Below are 25,161 nucleotides of genomic sequence, written 5' to 3'. Positions count from 1 at the left end.
GAAAAAAATGTTGCCTAATAAAATTTATCATGTTTTCTTGTCCAAATCTAGATTAAACTCCGGAAAGCATGTGTATCTTGGCGATAACTCGGTCACCAAAGATGAATGAAAATGAGTTTATATATAGCAAAGGAAAAGATTCAAGTCTTTTTCCTATGATTAGGAGCAACCAACAATAGAGTCTCATCAAGAAAAGGGATTTATAATGCAAGTTATTGTTTTGGTATAAAATTTTGGATTAAAATAAGCATAAGCATCTGTACTAGTTTAAAGGATGTGTTCTAGCAAAAAATAAAAAGTTTCAAGAACATGCAATCCAAGCATAAGTAAAAATGAGGTGGTGACATTAAGAAAAGTGAAAGAAGACTATTATTGTTAATGCTAAACTGAGGATTTGAGCATCATTTGGTGACGTTTTCAATGACAACAAAACCAACACCCCCGCATCACACACACTAGCCTTGACATGTCTTCAAATTCATAGATTACCAAGAATTATTCTCCCGGGCAGGCCTCTAAACTTTGGAAATATCTGTTCTCACAAGAAAAATACATAAATATCTATCAAAATGAAGAAAAAAGAATACTGGATATGACCAACAATTGCATCTTGCCCTATTATAGGTGTACCATAAACTTAATTTTGCATAAAATTGTGATTGATAGATCACTAATATATTTATCCAAATCTGAGGTTCTTTGAGTGTGGACTTACCTAAAAAGGAAGTGCAGATAACTGTGATGGTTGCTCTAACATAAAAAGTAAAGTTTACTCCACCTTCATAACTATTTTCATGAACTCGTAAACAAAGTAGCTAATTGCTGCTGATGGTAAAACCTGGAGAAAGAAAGAAACAAAAAGTACATCAGAATATTGACTTCATTATACATGTAGTCTTTTGCAAGTAATAACATTCAACCAGAGATGCCCTTTTTCTTTGTCTAAAATCTCCAAATGTCCCACTATATTTCTCAAGTGTTCTGATATTTAGTCAGTCACAGCAGTATGCATCACTGAAATCTTCCTAATCGCTTTCTGGAGAGGCCTTTTCTAACACATTGTAACCAACAATGAATAGACAATACCTACCAACCATAGCCATGCTTGAAAGGAATTACAAGAGATTTTGAATGAGCATATCGAGAGGCAATCACTTTCTTCTTCTTGTGTAGAAAGAAAATGAGAATGAAGTTAAAGAGAGAGGGAACTGTGGTACATAGGTTGAAGAGAGGTGGCCTACACAGACAACTTCTAACTGCACATGAAACGGCTAACTAATGAAGGATTTCTTGATATAACATCATGATCCATACGATCCTTTCAAAAGTTCAGATGTTTATTGAAAGGTGAGACTCTTTTTCATTGATCCACAGTACAACTTTACAAGGCATGGCACCATTTGTCATAAGTCAATTAACATACATCCGAGCTATTTGACTATTATTCATGCAAGTTCCATGACTATTTGATCATTATTTTTTCAATTAAAATCTTACTTTTTAGGTTAATTTATTTATTACATGATATCATATTGTAGAAAGATGAACCAACCATGTGCTTTGCAAGCCGTTAAAACTAATTAAAATAAAAGATGGGTCATTCTAAATTCTATTTGACTAGTAAACATATCATAATCCTACAAACATCATACATATAATATAATGTTAAAAGATCGTTGTCAAACCTGCAGTAAGCTTGGTACTACTCCAGCGTAAAGGGCAGGAACTCCGCCCTGTTCAACTATCTTGACAAAAGTAGCAAGAGAACTCATTTGTGTTTCTCGAACTTGCATCTGAAGTTGTCTCCTAACAACTTCAAATGGGTATGTAGAAGCTTCAGCACATGCTCCTGCAATTGCCCCATATATTAGGGTTCTAACTGGACCCAACTCCAATTGCTCAAAAACATTTAGTTCTTCACCCTGTTGACTCATGTGGTCAAGTCTTTTCTTCCCTTCCGGTGAGTGTAGATAAGCTGACTTTAATATATCATAAACACCGTAGAAGACAGCACCTGAAGGTGCCATGCTTATAATTGAGGGAACTAAACCCTTGTACAAAGAAAAGAATCCTTCAGTTTCAATCATGTGACGGAAAGTACCAATCACACCACCCAAAGCTTCTCCTCCTGGTGCAACCATCTTGGTCCTAATCTGAGAAAATCAGCATATTAAGATCTGAATCGGGAACAAGAAAGCAAAAAGGGAAGGAAATAAATAGAACTTTTTTAACGATCCATTTCCTTTACTTCTATTTTGAGGGGGGACATCCCAATAGGTGAAATGATGGAAGTCATTCAAATACTACTTTGCACCTAGAACTTCCCATGACTCACTATAACAGTTGAAATGGTGAAGGAATATCAAAAAAGGCGTATTTGATAACACAACTTATCACTTAATATAAATGACTACGAACTTATTTGTATTAAGTTCATTTGAAATTGTTACTTAATATCACTTTATTGTTTAAATTCAGCTCAAACTAAACTAAAAACTACAAATGACTTAACCTGGAAATCAAGTAAGAACATCCAAAAAGACAACTTTAACCTTATAAATTAATCAAGTTACATCATTATAAGTGTAAAATAGTCTTTAAATACATTTCCGACATTAGTTCCACAGCTTGTCAAATCAACTTAATTTAGATACTTTCATTTGATTCATTTATCGTTTAGTTTTCAGCTACTTAAATTCAATATTCTAACACTTCATTTTTCAGTTTGATCATACACACCCTATTTCTAAGAAAGAATACCTATTAGAGAAAACACCAAAGCAGAAATTACTTTGCAGAAAGAGCAAAATCTTCTACAAAATAACGGAGTATAATTTTTCTACTACATCCACTGTTGCAGAAGACAAACAAGTTTCCCAAACTAGCACTGAAAAAGACTTAAGTCGAATGCCATACAAAAATGTTTAGGATTGCTTATTGAAGCAGCATCAGCAACATTTTCAGTATGTTCACGAGTAAGCCAACAATCACACATAAGTAAAGCAAGGTGCAATAATCACCAGCAGATGTTTTAGCCTTGGTAAGCCAGGTTAGCACATCTTCTTAAACCATTGAATCACTTGCTCATCACATTTATATCAAGTTGTTTAGGTGAAGATTTCTTCAAACACAAAAGGGAACACCATTTAGAAATATCTAATGTAAACAATAAAAAGACAACGTTGTTTATTCAATAGTTTATTTACCAAATGATGTGTTCTACAGCCAAGATAAAAAAAAGTGAGGACTTCTAGTTAAGCAATTTTAACTAGTCAAACCAACAAGAAAGAATGTGAGGTTAAGACATACAGTGTCCATAGGAATGCAAAGCACAGTGGCTGTGATCCCAGCAGCAGCTCCGGCAATGAACCTTTCAAAGTTTGTTGTTTCTTCATTTCCTGTGACCTTGAGCAGATTATTCCGGTATGTATCGTAAGCATAAAAGTTAATAGCCTTAAATGGAGCAGTGCGGAGTATATTGACAAAATTTCCTTTCCAGAAGCCTTTCAATCCTTGAGAAGCTCCAATAGTTTTAATGAGCTCAAAAAGATGCTTCTGTTCGCCACGAACAATATACTCTAGTTTGAGTCGCTCGAGTGGTGCAACAAAAGTTCTGACACACCAAAACAGAATTGGACAATAAACAGACTTATTATTACTTTAGAAAGATCTATTTTACCAAGCACAGAGTTATAGTCCACCTCAAAGGACAGGCCTCAATGACAATAGATTAGGTTATTCTTCCATATACTTGTAAAAAAATATGCAAATTGAATATTCCAAGGAAGAAAATTCTATAGATACAGTAATTAATAATGCTGCATATAGAGGAAATTTGGCATACATGTTTCTGGGATATGTAATTAAGACTCTCGTAAGTTTTTATAGAAGAATTAGGATTTGTAATAGAGTAAACATGGCTGTATCATTGATGGTCTTGGGAAGGAGGATAGGATGAACAATGGTTAAACAGACAACTGATAGAGAAAAAGAATAAGCAAGAGCTTACAAAGTATTTTCAAACTTGTCCTCCAACAAGCAAAACTGTTCACGTGCCAATAGATTTGGCTATGTAGATCACTCTCCGCATGAGCAAGGACTCTAAACAGAAAACAGTGAAGAAAGACAAATTTTGTTCATTGCAAAACTCCAGTTCCACTCTCTTTATCTCAGTCAAGCTTCACGGTCTAACAAAATTATACAGATATGATTCCATTACCTAAGTTTTGTCCAGGAGATAATGTGACCAGAAATATGCAAATGGAAGACCAAGCTTTATGCCAGAAAGACAAAATTGAGGTACCACATTAGTGTAACAGCTATTATTTAACAAGCACCCAGACAATCACATATACTTCAATCCTTAACGTGACAGAGATATGCAAATGGAATACCAAGCTCAAGTACTAGATAAAATTGAGGTAGCAGATCAGCAAGCATTCAAATAATTGCTTATAATTAACCCCTAAACCAAGTTTCTTTTCTGGTTATCCACATGAGATTTGAGAACGAAATTCGAACCTTGATACCATAGCCGCGATAGCTCCAGCCCACAGATGCTTGGTCGTGTTAAACACAGTTCCTTTCCCTGCTCCCGGCTGCCTCAACCCAGAATCCTCTTCTTTCTTAACGTCTACCAACACTATCTCATCATCCCGATTTCCGTCACTTACCTTAGCCCCCCCTAAAACTTCGTCTTGCTCCTCAGCATGTCCCTGTCCATTTCCCTTGATTGAAAGACTCACAGAAAGGAAACCATTGCCGCTGCTGCGACCGTTCCACTTCACTCCATAACCTCGAAGTTTCAAGGAACAAGACAACGATGGATGTGAAATACCAGTTGCATCAGCAGAAGAACACACCTTCCGTGGGACGAATGAAATGAATGAAGACGGAAGTGTTGAATCGAGAAACAAGCCTCCTCCGTTGTTGACTAGACAGATCGAATCGAAATCATTACCACGTGGACCAAATGTTTGGTCGGTTGAATCAGACGCAACCAAATCCCTGAACCAGAGTTCTAGTCCGCGCATTGCAGAAATGCAGCGTCGCCAACAATAGATTGATTGATGGAAAAGAAAAGGTTGATATAAATCAAACCAAACCAATGCTTGCGACGAGAATCTCAAAGAAAATACAAGTTAAGATCAGCGAAGAAGAGAGTAATAAAAAAGTGCGATGAGATGCGAAGAAGTGGGAAAATGAAGTGAAATCTGTGTGACAGAGACATTTGAACACATTCTTCCCTTACGCTTTGCTTCCATCGCCGCAACAAGGAAGGAAAGTTTTCGTCGACAAGTTATTGTCATTTGCGGCTGATTGCTTTCGTTTTCGGGTTTTCTCTTTTCGTCGCCGCTTTACATTGTTTGAATTCCTCTTTTTTGACGCCCATATCTCGCGATTCATATTCTTCTCGTAACCTAAAACGCACGTCCTAGCGTTATAATAAAGCAAACGTCTTAGGCCAGCTATGTTTCGGTCCATACTCCATTGTCATCACGTCCAAACGTGCCCTAAGTTTGTCCAAACGTGCCTATATATATATATACAACATATATAATGAGATATCTCCAAATGCCCTAAGCTTTATAAACTCATTTTAATTAATTTAATCAAAATAAAGAAATATATTCTATTTTAAATTGATATATTGTTTAACTAGTATATTCTTAGTTTGAATTTGAATTTATTCAGTTATTTAAATATATTTTATATCAATGTCTTTGAGGAAGCTCTTGCAAAAGGAATACAAATATACTAAGACAACATCCGAGACAATCCTCAAAAATAATGTCATCGACTTCCAAAAATGGACAAAGATGGAAATTAGGAATGGAGAAGTCCCATTAACTATGGATTTCTCCCTGATGACAATGATAGTCCTGTTGGCCCATTTCTTCATGGCTCAAGTAGATGATAAGTCATCCTCCAAAATCTCAGAGGTAGTATACCACATGCGTATGGGAAACAAAGACCCCTCAGGTATCATTCTGAATGAAACACTGATGGGCTTAAATGACTCATTTTTAATCTCTCCCGTAAGAAAAAAAATGCTCATATCTAATTATCTACATTTGGCTTCTCGACAAACTAGATTCCTACCGCCAGTATGTCCCAAAGACATCATGTCCCCTTCTCTTCTTTTAGAATATAAGATAATATATATGTAAGATATTATCACAATATTATAAATTATGATAATATAATTAGTTAATTATATTATATTTTTAGTTTTTTATAAACTTAATGTAATGTCTATATTATAGACATAACTTATTTAATTCAATATATACCATTGAATACAATCTTTCTTTTATATTTTAACATGATATCATAGTCAAAATTTTGTTCTTAAGCTACAAAATATAGTCTTCCGTTGCATCTAATAATGCTTTATTTAATAATATTTTCTTCTTTCAAATAATTATGTTGATGTTTTTACTTTTTTTGACAATCATATTTTCTAAGTTTTGTATTCAGTTGTTGATTTATCCTAGTAGTCAATGCCATATTTTTATTGTCCTTAATCCAATTATATGTGTTTCTTTATTGGTTATTTAGTCAACACACTGTCATTTTTTCGTTAGGATGCGTTTTTCAGGTGTTATTTCACCCCAACATTCTATTCCCATGGAATTTTACATACCTTCTTTGCTGGTTTTCTTTAATGCAACACACTACCATCCCGTCGTTGGATGAATTTCGAGACTCGCGAGTAATTTCGGAATTCATTCGGTTGTTGTTTCACCCCAGCATTCTGTTCCCATGAGATTCTACCTCTTTGTTGGTTTATCCGTCAACACACTGTCATTCTTTAACTGGATGGAGCTCACGAGTTTTTGAAGCTTGAAGAATACAACATCAACATTTCATCATCTCGTCTTCAACCTAAAGTTGTTCAAGCGTTTTCCATCTTGAGTTTGAAGAGGGATGTTAAAATATATGATAATATATATGTAAGATATTATCACAATATTATATAAATTGTGATAATATCATTAGTATATTATATTATATTATATTATATCATTATTATACTATATTATATTAGTTTCCTTATAAGCTCAATTTAGTGTTTGTATAATAGACATAACATATGTAATTCAATAAAATATTCTAATACAATTTCTTTCTCTTTATTCTAACATGTTAGAATAAAGAATTATATTAGAATGTTATATATTGAATTAAATAAGTTATGTATTATAACACATTACATTGAGCTTATAAGGAAATTAATAATATAATATAATATAATATAATATAATATAATATAATATAATATAATATAATATAATATAATATAATATAATTAATTAACTAATGATATTTTCAAAATTTATAATATTGTGATAATATATTACATATATATTATCTTATATTTTAACATCCCTCCTCAAACTCAAGATGGAAAACATTTGGACAACTTGAGGTTGAAGACAAAATGATAAAATGTTGATGTTGTATTCTTCAAATTAAACTTCAAAAACTCGTGACCTCCATCCAGTTAAAGGATGACAATGTGTTGATGGATAACCCAACGAAGAGGTAGAATCCCATGGGCATGAATGCTGGGGTGAAACAACAACCGAATGAACTCCGAAGTTACTCGTGAGTCTCGAAATTCATCCAACGGTGGGATGGCAGTGTGTTGCATTAAAGAAAAAACTAGCGAAGAAGGTAGAATCCCATGAGAATAGAATGCTAGTGTGAAACAACACATGTAAAACTCATTCTAACGAGAAAATGACAGTGTATTGACTAAATAACCAATAAAAGAGCACATATGATTGAATTAACACCAATAAAAATATGGCATTGACTACTGTGATAAAACAACAACTAAAAACAAAACTTAGAGAATAAAATTGCTGAAGAAATTAAGAACACCAACATAATTATTTGAATGAAAAAAAGATTATTAAAAAGTATAATAATAATAATAATAATAATAATGATTAGAGTCCTCCATCAATGGCTAAGATAACCATTGATGGAGGCAGCGGAACACTAAATTTGTAGCTCAAGAACAAAAGTTTGGCTCTGATACCATGTTGGAATAAAGAGAGAAAGGAAGATTGTATTAGAATGTTTTATTGAATTACATAGGTTATGTGACATTAAATTGAGATTATAAGGAAACTAATATAATACAGTATAATAATGGTATAATATAATATAATATACTAATGATATTATCACAATTTATATAGTATTGTGATAATATCTTACATATATATTATCATATATTCTAACATCTTCAATACCGAAGGATGAGGAAAACTTCACTTGGACCTCTTGTAGAGAATGATGACAAAGTCAGGGAGTTACTCTCATGATATCCATCAAGAAGATGGCATACATGATGGACTATGAACCCATGATCATGCTTATGGGCTTGGAATGAGTTACTTCCTACTACACTCATGACCTCTTATACGGGAAATTCCATTGTTATAGACAAGTCAATCGACCACAAGACCTATGTGCGATATCTCGAGAAATGGAACAACACCTCTTAGATGGGCATCCCGAAGGAGCGAAAGAACTACCTAACTGTCATTCTCGAGGAATACAAGCAGGTGAAGAAAAATGAGGAGGATGAACCATCAAGTGTGGGAACAGACTACAATAGGACTTAAAACGTGTGACCTCTGTCAACACTTTTTCCCTTTTAACTTTCTCTGTAAATATCAACAAAGAAAGATCTGTCTGTAACAAACTTAACGGGTATGTTTTGTATAACAACTCTATGTTTGGTTTTGAATCATAAAGGAGATGTTCATTCCATAAGACTCATCTTATGTGCATATGAATTGCATTGTACTTTGTTACAATTACAAACCCTCACCTCTTTCTTTTCGCAACAGTCCACGACTGCAACAACCGATACAACTCCTAAAAAGAGCGATCCAAAAACTAGACGTTTTATATGCCACTAGATGACCGAAGAACTCCCAGCACCTGAAATGGTCTCTACGACCGAATTTAGGAAATGAAGGCAGCTTTGCAACATGTGACAAAACAACTCGCGTTGATCATAAACTCTTTAGCTAATTAGAAAATCTCGTCAACATTCCAAAACATGCCTTCTTCCTCTCAATTTCTTACCCAGCCTATCCCGTTTATGTTCACTCCTATCAACTCCCGTCCTACTAGTCCTCAAGCTCAAGTGGAAGTCTCTCTCTACGAAGACTCCCAAGAAGATTTTGACCAAACCACACAGACACAAAATGGGACACATGAAAGACAAATTCATGAAAGACAAATGGAGGTACTCAACCCCCTAGGACCACATGAAAGACAAATTTCAGTGGCTGATCAATCACCGCTAACAGAATATGAATGCCAAATGACTCAAGTTAAAGCCATGTATGCGGAAATGCAAGCCCAACTAAATAAAATGGCTAAGAGTAAAAGTACATATGAACACTATGACTGGAAAGATGTTATGAAAACTACCGAACGAGCAGTCATTCCATTAGGCGTTAAGCTATTAGCCATATCTAAGTACATTGAAAAAAGCGATCCATTAATCTTTTTCAAAATGTACACTTCTATAATGACTCCATTATGACTTGGAAAACCGATAGTTCTTCAATTATTCCCCCCAATACCTCGATAATGTTGCTCTACGATGATATCACCAACAAAACATAGTATATCTATAGAGCATCGAACAACTGGCTACATCATTCATAGAACGCTTCTCTATGAACCTCAACCTGAAACGACCAGAAAAGAGGTTGAAGAATATCAAACAATGAGAAAATGAGAAATTCTCCGTGTTTATCGAAAGGTGGAAAGTTGTCGCCGAGGAAATTGATTCCCTTCCGAGAGAACAATGACACATCGATATGATCTTAGAAAGCGTTAATGGACGATATTTCGTTGGATTCGCCATTAAAACATTCCAAAATATGAAGAAATTGCTGAAAATTGGCAATAATCTCGATGACGCCATTGAAAAAGAAGGGAGAGAGGGAAAATCAGTCAAAACTATCACACCTCCAAGTCGTTTCCCAAGAAATGAAAAGAAAGAAGTGCACCAAGTAATCACTACCTGGTAGAAACATCCTCCTCAAAAGACGAGCCCAAACAAGCCTCCACAAGATAAAGTAGGTACAACCACCCCTCCTAAATATACACCTCAAAAGACACCTAGACCTCCTAGAGTCTTTGACGACCTAAGGATGCATTTTAGTTAGGTAATGAAGATTCTCCAAGAAAAGAATCTTATCAAATCCCTCCCTCCAAGAATGAATGGATCATTCTTGGGAAAGTATGAGAATTTTTAGTGCAACTACCATCAAGAAAAGGGTCACGCCACTGACAATTGCAGTGCCCTTAAACATATGTTCCAAGATTTGATCGATCAAAACATGATCGCCAAGCCAGAAATAGCCAAGAATCCGTTACCGGATCACTAAGTCAACATGCTCACAATCGACGAAGCATCCTTTGACACCAACATGTTGTTGGACCTGATCCATTACACTAAGCCAAAAGTCAACATGATTGATCTTTGGTCCAAAAAGAAGTCCAATCCCTATTCTGGTAAAAATTCTAAATGGTGGAAGTCAAAAATGAATGCCCATATCTATGCCCGATAAACATCGCAACAACACGTGGTTGAAAAGATTTTCAACCCAGATTCATGAAAACCACATCGACCAATGTGTCATCCACTTCCCAACCACAAGTGTGGAAAAGAAAGGAAGATGAGCTCATAACTCTTAACCTATGAGATATCCTCCTGAGTCAACTAAAAATAATGAATGTTAACATTTCCATCTGAGAAATCTTGATGTACTCCATTGAACACATGAAAGTAATCCTCAATGAGTTAAGCAAGACTAATGTCCATGCCAACACTACTCCATAAAAATTAACAAAAATCATTTCTGCTAGTTCCCAACATAACATGACCGACTTTAAAGACAAGGATCTTCCATCAGCCGAATCAGACCACAATCAAGCCCTCTAAATTTCTGTGCAAATGGAGAGAAAGACCGTTATAATGGTCTTGATAGACAACGGATCCGTTCTCAACATATGTCCTTAGAAGACTCTTGAAAAGATATGTGTATCCCGAGACAAGATCATACCATCTAACATGTGTGTTAGAGGCTTCGATAACTCCCGCCGTGAGATAATGGGTTGCCTCAAGTGCACCGTTCGAGTGGCCGACATACCCTTTCAAGTTGACTTTTGCGTCATCAACATGCAACATTCCTATAACTTGATCTTAGGGAGACCATGACTACACCAAGCCAAAGCTTTATAACCTCTACGTTGCATCAAAAGCTCAGATCCATAGCCAACGATCAAGTTATTACGGTCAATGGAAAAACTGACACCGCAACAATAATTGGATTTACCCATATTAACTCTCTTGTGGTTGAACTAAGCGGGTTCGAGATATGTCCAATCTTCTAAGAAGATAAGGAATCATCCAAACACCCTAACTTTAGTACGTTTAGTCTCCCCTCTATTAGAATGATGTGCATAATGAGATATTTCACTGACATGGGCTTATACCCGAACGTCAATGGCATGCCATCATTCCCGCAACCATATTGTAATATAGATCGCCACAGTTTAGGATATGTCCCTATAAGATTCGAAGAGATATGAAAGGAAATGATATTAAAATGATGCATAATTGTTCCGCCAACCTTGAATGAACAGTTCATCTGTGAGGGATAAAGTGCCATATGCTTTGACTTCCCCGAACCCTTTAACAATCTAGATTTACATAGACATTTTCTAGATCTTGAAATCTTTTCAAATTATTCTCATATTCCTAATCTTTTTGTTTGCGTGATTAGGAAAAGAATGGACTATTGATGCGACGCCCTAGAAAACTTGGCTCGGATTCCCAAGACAGTTGATCCAGCCTAGGAAGTTAGCTCTTCTGATCTCCAAGAAACCAATTCCCTTTCATCCGTTTATACTCTATTCGACAAAAATATAATTTTTTCTCCTCTCATGTGTAGAGAGATGTCAAATACTGTACATTGTAAGAAATCTAAGAACAATGATCTTGTTAGATCATCTTTTCTTACATGTAATAAACCCCTCGATATATCATCAAAAGTTGACTTCGAATGTATGAGTACGGATGATCTTTCCTTTTACTCTAATTTAAACCTCAAAACCAAACACTTCTTAGAAATTGAGGACGAGATTGTATTTTCAGCTAAAAAGACAATCAAAATCAATTTAAACACGGTCGACGATCCTTAGATCGCATTGATCGACCAAAAGTTTAAACCCGCAAGAATGTCTAGAGTTAGTTGAGCTATTGAAAGTCAACAAAGATGTCTTCACCTAGTCATACAAGGATATGACAGTCATTGATCCAAAGATCACGCGACATCACATTCCTCCATATCTAACGCTAAGCCAATAAAGGAAAAGCTCAGACGGATGAAAGAGGAAGTCATGATTAAGATCAAAGAAGAAGTCCCAAAGCAACTCGAAGCTTGATTCTTCAAAGTAGTGGAATATCTTACCTGGATAGATAACACAGTCCCCATTATAAATAAATACGAGAAAATACGTGTGTGTAGATTATCAGGATCTAAATAAGGTCAGTCCTAAAGATCACTTCCCGCTACCACACATCGACATATTGGTCGACCACGCTGACGGTCATGAATTGTTATCATTAATAGATGTATTTTCATGATACAACCAAATCTTAATTGCCCCGCAAGACAAGGAAAATACCACATTCATAACAGAAGTAGGAATCTTATGTTATCATGTCATGCCTTTTGGTCTTAAGAACGCGGGAGCCACCTATCAAAGGGAAACCACTATGATCCTTCATGACATGATCCACAAAGAAGTGGAGGTATATGTCGATGACATGATCGTCAAATCGAATGATTGAGAAGGACATGTCTAAAACCTCAAAAAAACCTGCAATGGATCAGGAAATATCAACTACGACTCAACCCGAATAAGGCTTTAAAGCTTAGATTGCTGGATTTTTGAAATCTTCGTGTAAGACTTTAAAGCTTAGATCTGAGCATCCAAAAAGCTTCCTTAAACTCTAAGGAATGTTCTCCAACACTTGGTGGTAAGCTTTCAATCATCATTTAATTCATACTTCCAGTTTGAAATTAAAATTTTTATATTTCAATTTTCATAAGCTTGTATGATGTCTAGTCTTTGAATTTGATGATTGGAAATCGATCCTGTGATCATTTATAAGCTTTCCGTGAAAGCCAGAACCGATCAATCGTTCTTAAAAAGAAAAACCCAAATTTGAATTTGGAAAATCAAAATATTGAGTTTTTTATTCTTGGGCTAATTCTCAAGAACAACTTAAAAAACTTCCCAACATGTTTCTAATGATGTTGGACAACTATTTGGATCATGTTTGATCCATCCTGATCATGTTTTATCTAAATTAAAATTTTCAAAATAATTATAAATTTTGAGTTTTGAATTGGTCCAAATAAACAGTAAGTGTTCATATTTTGGTGGTATCAATCAAATATATGAAGTATAAGGAAGTTATTGGTAAACTCCTTATATACTTCACAACAACTTTAAAATAAAATAAAAACCCGATTTTTTTCCATAAAATGTTTTGAATGAATTGATCATCACCCAAGTCAAATGACACCTTGGGATGGTGATTTTAATGTTTCTAGGAGCTTTGTGAAGCTACCCAAGCTTTTGGATCAAATGATCCAAACCTCCATCAAAATTCCAAAACCTGTAATTTTGATGGTCTTGAGGACCGAGGTTCCTCGGTCAAGATCGAGAGGTCCGAACGATAAATTTGAGTCAGGACCGAGAGGTCCGACCGAGGCTTTTTATCCAGGACCGAGAGGTCCGACTGATGTCTTCATCAAGGACAGAGAATTCTGAAATCCGACCAAGAATTCTAGCTAGGGACTGAGAGGCCCTAACACTACGACTGAGGGACTTCCGCACCCTGACCGAGGATCCTAAACCCAAACCGAGGGTCTCCGACCAAGATTGAGGGCTTTTTAACCCCGACTAATTAAACGAACCCATGACCTAGGACACCGGTCCTAATGCTTGTTTGGTTCCTCTTTTAAAATTTCAAAAATATTTTTCTAATTTTGGAACCCTAAACCATTTTCTAAAAATCCCGGAAAATTAGAAAATGATTTTAAAATATTTTTGGGATATTTTCACACAAAATATTTTGATAAAGGTCTGTTTAAGATTTATTTTTAAACCCTAATACATTTAAAAACTAATGCTCTTCAGATATTTTTCTCACTAGTCAAACGTCATCCGCAATAGTTACCAGCATTTAATTATTTGTTGTTAAAATTCTTTAAATACGCACAAATATATGAATGTTTAGGACCAACAAAATAATCGGTTAAAATAACACGTTATACAATCAATTTTCAAAACCAAATTTATAAGTAGAGACCGTTTTTAAAACAGGTACGGAGGATGAAGCGCGAAAGCTCTTTCCCGAGTATCACCAAACTATGAACTTGAAGAAACTCTAGTTAAAAATACGTTTGTACACGCATACATTTTTTTTTATTGATTTTCAAAAATTAATTGTCGATTTGTTTCAAATAAAAAAATCTTTTAAATTAATTATTTTAAATTAATTTAAATAACGAATTTCTAAAACTCAAATTGTAATTGATTACTTTAAATCTCCAGATTATTTAAATTAGTGTAATTAATTTAAAAAACTGTTAGGAATTATTTAAGATTTTTGACACACAAGTCAATGTTAAAATTTTCGAATCTTGTGCTTATTACGGAACTAAAAGTTTTCTAGGTTTACAAAACTATTTTTATATTGGTTAAGCTATTTTTTCAACATCTCTTTTTCGTTTGTTTTTACCTCTTAAAAAATTCAGACAAACATTTTGTATCCTTATAATGAACCTACTTGTAAGTGCATAAATGTAATCATTATTTTATTATAATGTATTGTCTTACTCGATTTTATTTTGTGTTCGGTTCTTAAGAAGAATGTCGAACCATCCGCTCTCCTTTTTCTGTGAAGTCAACAGACTGGATCTCTGGACCTTCTTTCCAGATCTTTGTTGGGGGAAGGTTGGAAGAGACAATAGAATTGTGATATCTTGGTGATGGGAGGGACGATAGAAAAAATGTTTTTAAGTACAAATCAATTAATTAACTTAAAAACTTTTAAACCGACCGAATTATCAGTTAGACACGATTAATCGACCGAAACCGATACAAATATCGATCGGTAAACCAATTATTAATATAAATGGTGGTAATTGAACATGCCTAATCCAGCCCATTATCAATATAGTACATCAATTGTTACAAAAAAAAAAAGTACATCCCCTGATGAAAGAAAAAAAAAACATGAATAAACAAGTAAATCAAAACAAATAAAATTGAGCAAAAAAACAGCAAGGGGACCAAAAGTTTAGTGAATAAATCCAGGATGTCTGGAAGACACTGTTTATTATAATTCTATTTGTATCATGCCAAACAACTACTATTTAACATCTGGGAGTATTAGTATTATCTAAAATTATTTTGTAATTTTTGTACTACTATTAAGTTTATGGTCTCAAAAACGGGAAATTTGACTAAATAACCTCAAAGATGAGGTTATTTGAGCTGGTGGTAAATTACTAATTAAATTGCGCTCGTGGTCTTTTTATTTTTTTTGACGAAATTGCCCTTGTAGCGAAACGCTAAGGGACTTAGCGTTTCGCTAAGTGGTAAGGTGTGAAATGTCCAGATTACCCTTACTATTTAATATATCACAGCCTATTTTTTTTCATTTCTTTTTTTCTCCTTCTCTCTCTTCCCGCTCTTCTCCTCCTTCTCTCTAAGCTGGGCGGCGGCAATCGGCGGCGATCGGCGGCGACGGCAAAATCCACGACGAGCACAAACATGGTTCCACTTGGTACGTTTATCCTATGATACTTCAAGTTTATTATTGATGTTTGGTTTATGCATCTTCGAATCTGTTGTTTAGGGTTTACTTTCCGTTTCGCTAAGTGCTTAGCGTTTCGCTAAGTGCTTAGCGTTTCGCTAAGTGCTTAGCGTTTCGCTAAGTGCTTAGCGTTTCGCTAAGTGCTTAGCATTTCGAAATGGATATATTGAACCCTATTTTTTTTTATTATTATTATTATGCATTGTTAAGCTATCTAGAGATTTTCCCATCTCTTTTGAAGATTATACATAATACAAAGGATATGTTAAGCATTTTCAACCATTTAGATAATTTTGGACAAAATTTGCCTGTTTAAAATACATAGATATATTTTCTTATGGTGTATATTGGAGATCATTATGTATTTAGATAATCAATAAACGGAAATAATAGCAGTAGTAGATAGATAGATGATAGATAATCTTGGACAAAGTCTGTCTAATCTTTTGCTCCCTATGTATATACAATTTCATCAATCCCTTTACATTTTATTTGTTGTTAACTGTTTGATTTATAGAAAGAGTTAAGAGCAGTAGTAGATAGATAGATGATAGATGATTAACATTGTTGAGAATGAACTAAACTGAACTGCATGCAGCACTAAAGGTCCAGCAGTGGTAGGATGGGATAGGTGGTTTCAAGGAGCTCATAACTCACGAGGAGGACGCAAGCGCTGGATTTGAGGTAATCTTCTTCCACTTCTTCCCCAATCCCCGTCAAGACATGGAGAAGAAACATATACATCATCCAGACAGGGGAGATTGAAGGAAGATAATTTGTTGTAATTTTTAAATATAGCTAGAGAGAAAGAAAGAAAGAGAGGTGGGATGTTGATGAAGTTGGTGTTTTTTGGCTTTGTAATTTTGGTTATTGTTGTTGTAATTCTGTCATTGTTATAATTGCCATTGGTTACTAATGAATTTGATCACAATTCTCTTTTCTTACTTCTTTTGTTTGTTTGTATATGTTCAAGTTTGGCTGCAATAATAGATGATGTTCTCTGCAAATAAATCAGATAATATTGTCATTACAGATAATGACGAGTTTCTTCTTTACATCCATTTCGATGAAACTTTGATTTTAAAACACATTTCCTAATATGTTTGCTATATCGAGTTGTCTAGCTATTTCATCAATCAGCAGTCTCATCATTCGCTATATTTGGTTTGTCTAGCATTTGTATATGTTTTTGCCACCAAATTTTGTATTATTGATCAATTTTTTTCAGGCTATCATTATCTTACACTTATTAGATAACATTTTTTTGAATATGATGTTATTAAATTAGAACAAAACATAAATGCTTTCAAAGAATATGATGGAATTAAAAAATGTTGATCTCCTCTAAGAGGAAACAGAAATAGAAGCGAAAAAAAACACAATAAACTTTCCAATAAATGTTTTTTGGAGTTTCATTGAGGCTGACGACATCTTGTTCCTAACTGTTGTTGCTACCTGCATTGTGGGGTCCTCCGTTGTTGGTAAACGAAACACGACTCTATGAACCCGAGGAAAGGACCAGAGCTTTTTGTAGTGCTAGCAGGAGCCCCGAAACTTTTTGTAGTGTTAGCAAGAGCAAAGATTATTTGTTTATTTGTATCAATTACTGTAAATAAGTACTTCACTAATAAACTATAAATACCTTTATAGGGTATTTAGTATATTTGTCAAAACTGAATATACTAGTCTCTTGAGCTTGATTATACTAGTCTCGAGGTACTTTTAGTATATATTTCTTCACGGGTAATGATACTTGTATCAAAACTGACCCGATAGTAGGAATAAGGTGTCACGAAGAGTACCTCTTGAATCTTAAAGAGATCGCGACGACTAAATCCCCATCATAAAATCACAGTTAATATAGTGATATATTTGTGGTTTGTTTTGGATATTTATAGTCTATTTTCTCATGTCTTACAATAACTAATATACTTTTTAAGAGTAAACTCTATAATTTGTTTTTAATCATATATAAAAACAATCAAAATAAAAAGATGATGAATGTCAAAAGTACTGAAAAAAGGAACATTATATATTAATGCCACAAGAAGCACACAAGTTAAAACAATTATATCTACATAGTCAAGTTTAGTTTAGTTGTCTCTAGCAACCTTATAAAAAGAAAGAACATGAACTGTATTTGCTGCAACAAACAGCAAAACATCGTCATCATCTTAATCTTAAGTAGAATTCACACACACATAACTAATAATAATACATCATTTCATCGATCCCGATCTAAACAAAGAGTCTTCATCATAAAGGCAACAATAAGTGATGATCTTCAAAAAAATGGATTATAATTATCGCTCATCATCTTTGACTCCTTATCAGTCTGCATCATATGCAAGAGATTTCAGTGAAATTTTCAATTAGTTGCATAAAACATTTTTTTCATACCCTTATCCGAACAAGGTCTAAAAAAGAAACGTCGTTGCGGGGATAACATATAATAACAAAAACAATTCTTTACAACTAAAGAAACAAAAAGGTAAACACTTAGCGAAACGGTAAGCACTTAGCGAAACGATAAGCACTTAGCGAAACGATAAGCACTTAGCGAAATGATAAGCACTTAGCGAAACGATAAACACTTAGCGAAACGATAAACACTTAGCGAAACGATAAGCACTTAGCGAAACGATAAACACTTAGCGAAACGATAAGCACTTAGCGAAACGATAAGCACTTAGCGAAACGTCCCTGAAACGGAACCAATATGAACCAAATAAGAACAAGTTAAATCGAAGGGTTTGAAATGAAGATAAGATAATGGAAACATTAACATAAATCAAATTAGGTTAAGGTTTGAAATAAAGATCTTCTTCTCCTTTTTTCTTCGACCTTCAAATCCTTAGAATCATTCACCTACATGCAAAATAAGTTTAGGGTTAGAGTTTGAAATGAAGATCATCTAAATAAAAACATAAATCGATTTAGGTTAGAGTTTGAAATCAAGATCATGTAAGCCCCGCCGCCTCCGTCGCCGCCGTCAAAGAAAGAACAAGAGAAGAGAGGGAAGAGAGAGAAAGAAAATGAAGGAAATGGAAAAATTAGAGTATTTATACTAAACCTAATCCACTTAGCGAAACGCTAAGTCCCTTAGCGTTTCGCTACAAGGTCAATTTCGTCAAAAAAAAATAAAAAGACCACGAATGCAATTAAATTTATAATTTACCACCAACTCAAATAACCCAATTTTTAAGGTTATTTCGTCAAATTTCCCCTCAAAAACAACTGGTGGTGGCCAAAACAAACACCTTGGCCCCAATGAAAGATAGAGTAATAACTTTTATACTACAAATTAATTACAGTAAAAATCTGAAGACTAGTCTCATGGCTACAAAAGTATTTACGTGTTCTGATTTAGATATGTCTGATAAACATTCCCTCTTTGTTCTTAAATGACATACCACTGTCTTTCCTTCCTACCACATAATGTTCTTTCATCAATTAATGTTCTTTCTTCTCCAATCTCCATTAAAGCTGAAGAACATTACAGCCATTCTTCTCCATCGCCATGGCTCAGCTCCAACTTGAAAACTCTCCTCCTCCTATACACAATCCAGACCATTCATGGTAATAATTGTATCAGATTATGAACATGTAACGTTTCAAAAGATTCATTATCTAATTATAATCATCTTGCAGGTTGGCGAGTTACCAGATTCCAACTGATCTATCAATTCAAATCAATGGTATCACCATTTCTGTTCATAAGGCAAGTATATATATGAACTATCCCATACACATATTCAAAGTTTTCATTTCTCATTCTCTGTTATGATCAACAGTATCCATTGATTTCAAAATGTGGCTTAATAGCTCAATCAGAAACAGACCTTATCAGTCTCGAAGATTTCCCCGGAGGATCAGAAACATTTGAAATGACACTCAAATTCTGCTATGGCCTCCCCATAACTCTAAACCCTACCAACGTCGCAGCACTGAGATGCGCGTCGGAGTTTCTGGAAATGACAGAGGCGTATGAAGACGGTAATCTCATTGCCAAAACAGAAGCATTCTTCACCTTTGTAGTCCTTTCTTCCTGGACAGACACAATTACAGTTCTCAAATCATGCGAAACTTTATCCCCATGGGCAGACAGTCTCCAGATTGTCCGACGTTGTTGTGATTCCATTTCCTGTAAAGTCTCCAGAGAAACCGCTTCCGCCTCCGCAGGAGACGAGATCAATGGACAGGACTGGTGGTTTGACGATATGGCGTCACTCCGGGTGGATCATTTCACAAGGATCGTCGCGACCGTACAAGCGAAAGGTGTAAAACCTGAATTGATCGGATCGTGTATAATGCACTGCGCGAGGAAGTGGTTACCGAGAATGGAAATGGATCAGTTTAAAGGAGGATTATTACATAGAGTACAGTGGAGCGTTTCGAGTGGAAGATCAACAACGCAAGAAGATGGCGATTCTGTTCGTCATTGTAAAGAACAAAAACTGCTTGTGGAAAACCTAGTGAGCATACTTCCTTCTCAAAAGGAAGCAGTTCCATGTAAATTCCTACTATGGATGTTAAAGATTGCTCATGTTTACGCCGCATCGCCAGCCCTAATTTCAGAGCTCGAGAAACGAATTGGAATGGTTTTAGAAGACGCCGACGTAAACGACCTTCTGGTTCCTAATCACGCAAATGCTAACCCTAACCCTAACCCTAACCCTAATAAGTGAGTACACTCACCGCCGCTGTTCATACCTCTGTTTGAATTTGTGTTTACTAAATCATTCATACTACAGATCGCCAGAAGATTGCTTCACAATGCACAATATAAGCGCAGTACAGAGAATCATAGAGTATTATTTCTTGATGAACGATGAAGATGATCATGATCAACAGCAACAACAACCACCACCAAAACCTGGAAGATTAAGCATTGGAAAATTACTAGACAGTTACTTAGCTGAAATCGCGAGAGAACCGAATCTCTCGGTCGCAAAGTTTCAGGCGTTGGCTGAAGGATTGCCTGCAAACGCAAGAACATGCCATGATGGTCTCTATAGAGCAATTGATACCTACCTCAAGGTAATATATTGAATTATTTGATCACATTCCAAATTGATTTCTGAATTGAATTTCAAATTGCAGACACATCCTTTGTTGTCTGAACACGATAGAAGACGGGTATCGAAAATAATGGATTGCGATAAGCTGTCGCCAGATGCATGTTCCCACGCTGCACAAAACGATCGATTACCCCTTCGAACGATCATCCAGGTAGTTACCTGAATTGGGTATACGAGAAAACGTTAACAAATTTATTTGAAATCAATTTATTTTTTCAAATAAACAGGTGTTGTTCTCGGAGCAAGTAAAATTGAGGGAAGCGTCGAGGACAAAAAGGAAGGAGGAGGCGTCGGACCAGGAGGAGGGTAGTTCATGGTCGAATACTAAGGAGATTAAGATACTTAAAATTGAACTCGAGAAAGTGAAGATTGATATGCAAGAGCTTCAAAAGGATTATATGGAGTTACAAAAGGAATGTGATCATAAGCTAAATTATAGACATAAATCTGTATCGGGTTGGGCTAATGGTTGGAAGAAAATCAAGAAATCGGGCATTTTCAATAGAAAAGATGTCGACCACCACAATGAACATCGACGAGAAGGTGGCGAACGACCTTCTTATAACGGTGGTAGTAGTAGAATAAGTCTTCGGCGAAGGCTATCCTCGACGTATTAGCTAACCGGCCTTCTCGAAAATCATCAATCAATTGTAGATAAGGAACAATTTACCTTATTTGAAAACACTTTTGTTCTGAAATGAAATGGTCATTAGACAAGGAAATTTGATAGAAATGTGGTGTTCAAATTAAACAAGGCAGTGTATTCTTGTTATTGTAAGAGTTAAATGTAACAACTTATTAATGTAATTGTCAAATTTTAAACCAAATAAAAATAAATTTCATTTTCACTCTAATAATGATTTTGATGGTGCCAAAATTATAATAAATAGTTACTTTACTTACCCATAAAAAACAAGTAAAAAATAAAAAATGAAAACAAAAAGAAGGTAAAAACATAAACAAACAAGGCCTAGCTTAATCTAAGTCGCTGGTCGCTTGTAAAAGGCAAATCGTGGGCCTCGATCTAGTTCCTGTCCTCGGCTTCTCTCTGCAATCGTTTCTTCTCCGTTTGATATTTCAATTCATTCATGGCGCGTCTCCTCCGAATAGGGTTATCCATTTCTTCATGTCCTTGCGCATCCATCCGTCCTTTTCTCATAACCAACAGAACCAGATCGAATCTATCTGGAAAAGGCCAATTGATTGACATAGACCTAGAATCTGACGGAGATTTTGAGGTTATGGATATGCGCAGGCTTGAAGATGTTATCCATGGCATCATCGTCAAACGTGCTGCACCCGATTGGCTCCCTTTCCGACCCGGTTCCTCCTATTGGGTTCCTCCCCGTAATCGCCCTTCTGGGGTTGTCGATATTATAAGGAAATTGGCTTCCCCTCTATCAGAAGATGAGGCCATGTCCCTTAGTTCCTCACGAGGTTGGCCCTCATCCGCTTTCTTCATTGAAGGTATTGATTGGATCATCTAAATGGCAGATCCTTTATTGGGTTTTTGAAAATTCTTCTTCTTTTTCTCATATATGGTTTGATGTTTTGGTTAATCTAAATGGCAGATCCTTTATTAATGTTTCTGCAATTGGGTTTTTGAAAATTCTTGTTCTTTTTCATAAATGGCTGATGTGTTTGGTTGGCTGATTGCAGCAAGTGCTCCAACACATCCTGTTCTTGAGGGAGGTGAGGTTGAAGTGAAGGTTCATGTTAATAGTGACGATGAAGATTGAGATGCGTGTATACTTAAGTTGCTGGGGGTGAGTTTTTCAATCCCAAATCTTTCTTTCTTTCTTTCTTCATTCCTGAAATGTTAAACTTTGTATTAACAGACAGACAGACAGACAATCTTAATGAGTTTGTTTACATTGAAATGGAGTTTTGCAGACCGCTTCATCTTTGTATATACGTATAACTTCAAATGTGCGGAAAGGGAAAGCTCTTGAGATGAGATATATACACCATTTGTACAGTGAGTAGAGATGACTGAAGATGATAAGAAGAAGTTGCTGACTTTTTCAGTCTACTATCTATCCAAATTCTCAATTTGCTTTCCTTATTTCTGTTCTTCTTGGAACATATGGACTATAATATGTTATATGGTTGGTTGAATTCAATAAAATAATCATGTTTCTTTTGATGAACTGCTTAAATTGATTGATTTGAACAAAACAATCCTTCAATTTAGTTAGCAACAAGAGACTTGTAGGTGCAAAGAGAAAGGGATGTCTAATGTTAGACTAACTGTTTAGTAATGCATTGAATAAATGTAATGATCAATTCGAATGTGGATAATTTGTTGTCTTTTCTGCAGAAATGTAACTAGTTCTCATGTCTCAAAGAACTCACAATAGTTGAGTGATAGAATACAAATGCTCATTTTCATAACATAAGCTGGATTTTAGTTTATTCGGGTTTAAGTTTTGAGACAAAGGACCATTTAAAAAAAGTATTGAGTTAAATAATCTCTCAAGTCTTGAGCTGTCCATAAGATCAACAAATGATTTCAAAAAATCTTCTGTACAAAAACTAGTGTCCATAAATCAATGGAGGAGTCTTATATTTAAAAAGGGATTTTAACTTCCTAATAGGTTAACATTCTCATTGCGACCTTATTAAGTGCTTATTAAGTGCTTATACTCTTATGCAGAATATTCTGCATTTTCAATTGGTTACACAACAAATATTGACGACTTTAGGGTCAAATGGATTGACTCTAGTTTTAGCAATAACATTGTGGACGTTTGAAAAGCCTTATTATGTGGTAGATATCTGAAAAGAAAATAAATAAAAAAGTTTTCAAAGGAAAAAATATGTGTACAATTATGTGGTAGATATCTGAAAAGAAAATAAATAAAAAAGTTTTCAAAAGGAAAAATTATGTGTACAATTGTGTCAAATTATTAATATTATACGTGTTCACTTTAATCCGAAAAATGGGACTAGTAAACTTTTGAATTTTATTGAAATTTAAAATTCTCCGGTTGATTTTTATTTGTTTTATTTGAGTTTCTCCACGTTGAACGCATCGTGCATTCATTTTAATATAAAATTAAGTTTAAAACAAAATAAAATCATGGGATAAAGTCTGTTAGGATCTAGGTCGCCGCTGGTGGACCGGGGGTTGGACCGGTTAGCGGTTTTCACTCGTAGGGTGGTGATTAATCCGGTTAGAGATTAACACCGGGGTTTCAATACTACACAACCTGTCACAAACCCTTGAACTAGGTTCAAGCGCGGAAGAGGTTTGCTTTCAAGTTGAAGCGGTACATGTGTATGATAGGCGGAATCGGTTTCGGATGATGGAGATTTGAAGAATGGTGGGTCGGTTTCGGTTATCTGGATATTCGGTATGATCAGTATGGAGTCGGTTTGGAGCGGTATGGATAAATTAGTCGGTCATGTAATGAAGCCAACAGAAAGTAAATAACACAACAGATTTTATGGATGTTCGGAGATAAAACTCCTACGTCACCCCTTCCTCTCGAAACCGCGAGAAGGATATTCACTAAGGAATACAAGTACAATCCGATCGAGACTTATTTCCTGCTCGATAACACTCTTACAATTCACACCGAAATTGTAGCACACACTTAGAATTTAGCACTTAGGCTTTCTTAGAATACCACACTGTTATCACTTGTAGTAAATGCTCTCAACGCTTCACTTGTCTCACTTAATGTCCCTTAATGTCACTCTTAGTAATTGCTCAAAAATGTCCCGCTTAGTATCCCGCATTTACTCTTCTGCAACTGCCTCCTTTTATAGGTGAAATATGCCAACGGTCATATTTCAAAGCCTTGAATCTGATTGGCTGATCAGAGATGCAGTGATCCAGTGTCTCAGACCTGCGGTCTTCTCCTCAGACCTGACGGTCAATCTCAGACCTGGCATCCTGTTTCAGACCTGCCGGTCTGTAAAGCAAACCTGCTGGGTTTGTCTTTTACTCAATGTAGGCACTGTCTGCTTGGACAGTTGTCTGTACTTTGAAGATTTCCTTTCTGGCTTATCCCGAAGTAGAAAGATCCGGTAGTACTGTTTTCTGCAGCCTACAGTCTTTCCTCAGACTTGCATGGATATGGATGTATTCAGTCTGTTTCTTTGGTATCATTCTCAACAGATACCCAAAGT

At 35.3% G+C, this 25,161-nt stretch overlaps 3 protein-coding genes across 4 annotated transcripts; 2 read left to right on the top strand and 1 right to left on the bottom strand.

Annotated features, from left to right (window-relative positions):
- Positions 1–322: 322 nt before the first annotated feature.
- LOC124920437 (probable mitochondrial adenine nucleotide transporter BTL3) lies at positions 323–5,435 on the bottom strand. The gene is made up of 5 exons (XM_047460927.1): positions 4,522–5,435; positions 3,310–3,613; positions 1,686–2,153; positions 716–838; positions 323–532 (listed from the first exon to the last, which is right to left on the bottom strand). The coding sequence occupies exons 1-4, from the start codon at positions 5,031–5,033 to the stop codon at positions 770–772; spliced, it is 1,353 nt and encodes a 450-aa protein (XP_047316883.1). The 5' UTR covers positions 5,034–5,435; the 3' UTR covers positions 323–532; positions 716–769.
- Positions 5,436–19,588: 14,153 nt separating this feature from the next.
- On the top strand, positions 19,589–21,833 carry LOC124920211 (BTB/POZ domain-containing protein DOT3). The gene is made up of 5 exons (XM_047460648.1): positions 19,589–19,664; positions 19,738–20,627; positions 20,698–20,983; positions 21,047–21,175; positions 21,252–21,833. The coding sequence occupies exons 2-5, from the start codon at positions 19,831–19,833 to the stop codon at positions 21,639–21,641; spliced, it is 1,602 nt and encodes a 533-aa protein (XP_047316604.1). The 5' UTR covers positions 19,589–19,664; positions 19,738–19,830; the 3' UTR covers positions 21,642–21,833.
- A 188-nt stretch (positions 21,834–22,021) lies between these two features.
- LOC124921202 lies at positions 22,022–23,168 on the top strand. Of its 2 annotated transcripts, none has more exons than XM_047461831.1 (3): positions 22,022–22,491; positions 22,684–22,790; positions 22,863–23,168. In XM_047461831.1, exons 1-2 carry the CDS (start codon positions 22,113–22,115, stop codon positions 22,761–22,763), a joined length of 459 nt encoding a protein of 152 aa, XP_047317787.1. In that variant the 5' UTR covers positions 22,022–22,112; the 3' UTR covers positions 22,764–22,790; positions 22,863–23,168. The 2 variants fall into 2 exon arrangements, with proteins under 2 accessions (XP_047317787.1, XP_047317786.1); XM_047461830.1 differs by having other exon boundaries at positions 22,023–22,491; positions 22,918–23,168.
- Positions 23,169–25,161: the final 1,993 nt, after the last annotated feature.

Source organism: Impatiens glandulifera, chromosome 1 (assembly GCF_907164915.1).
Source record: "Impatiens glandulifera chromosome 1, dImpGla2.1, whole genome shotgun sequence".
Taxonomy (NCBI): Eukaryota; Viridiplantae; Streptophyta; class Magnoliopsida; order Ericales; family Balsaminaceae; genus Impatiens; species Impatiens glandulifera.
The sequence above is the reverse complement of the archived record's forward strand: the minus strand, read 5'-3'. Positions and strand labels throughout refer to the sequence as shown.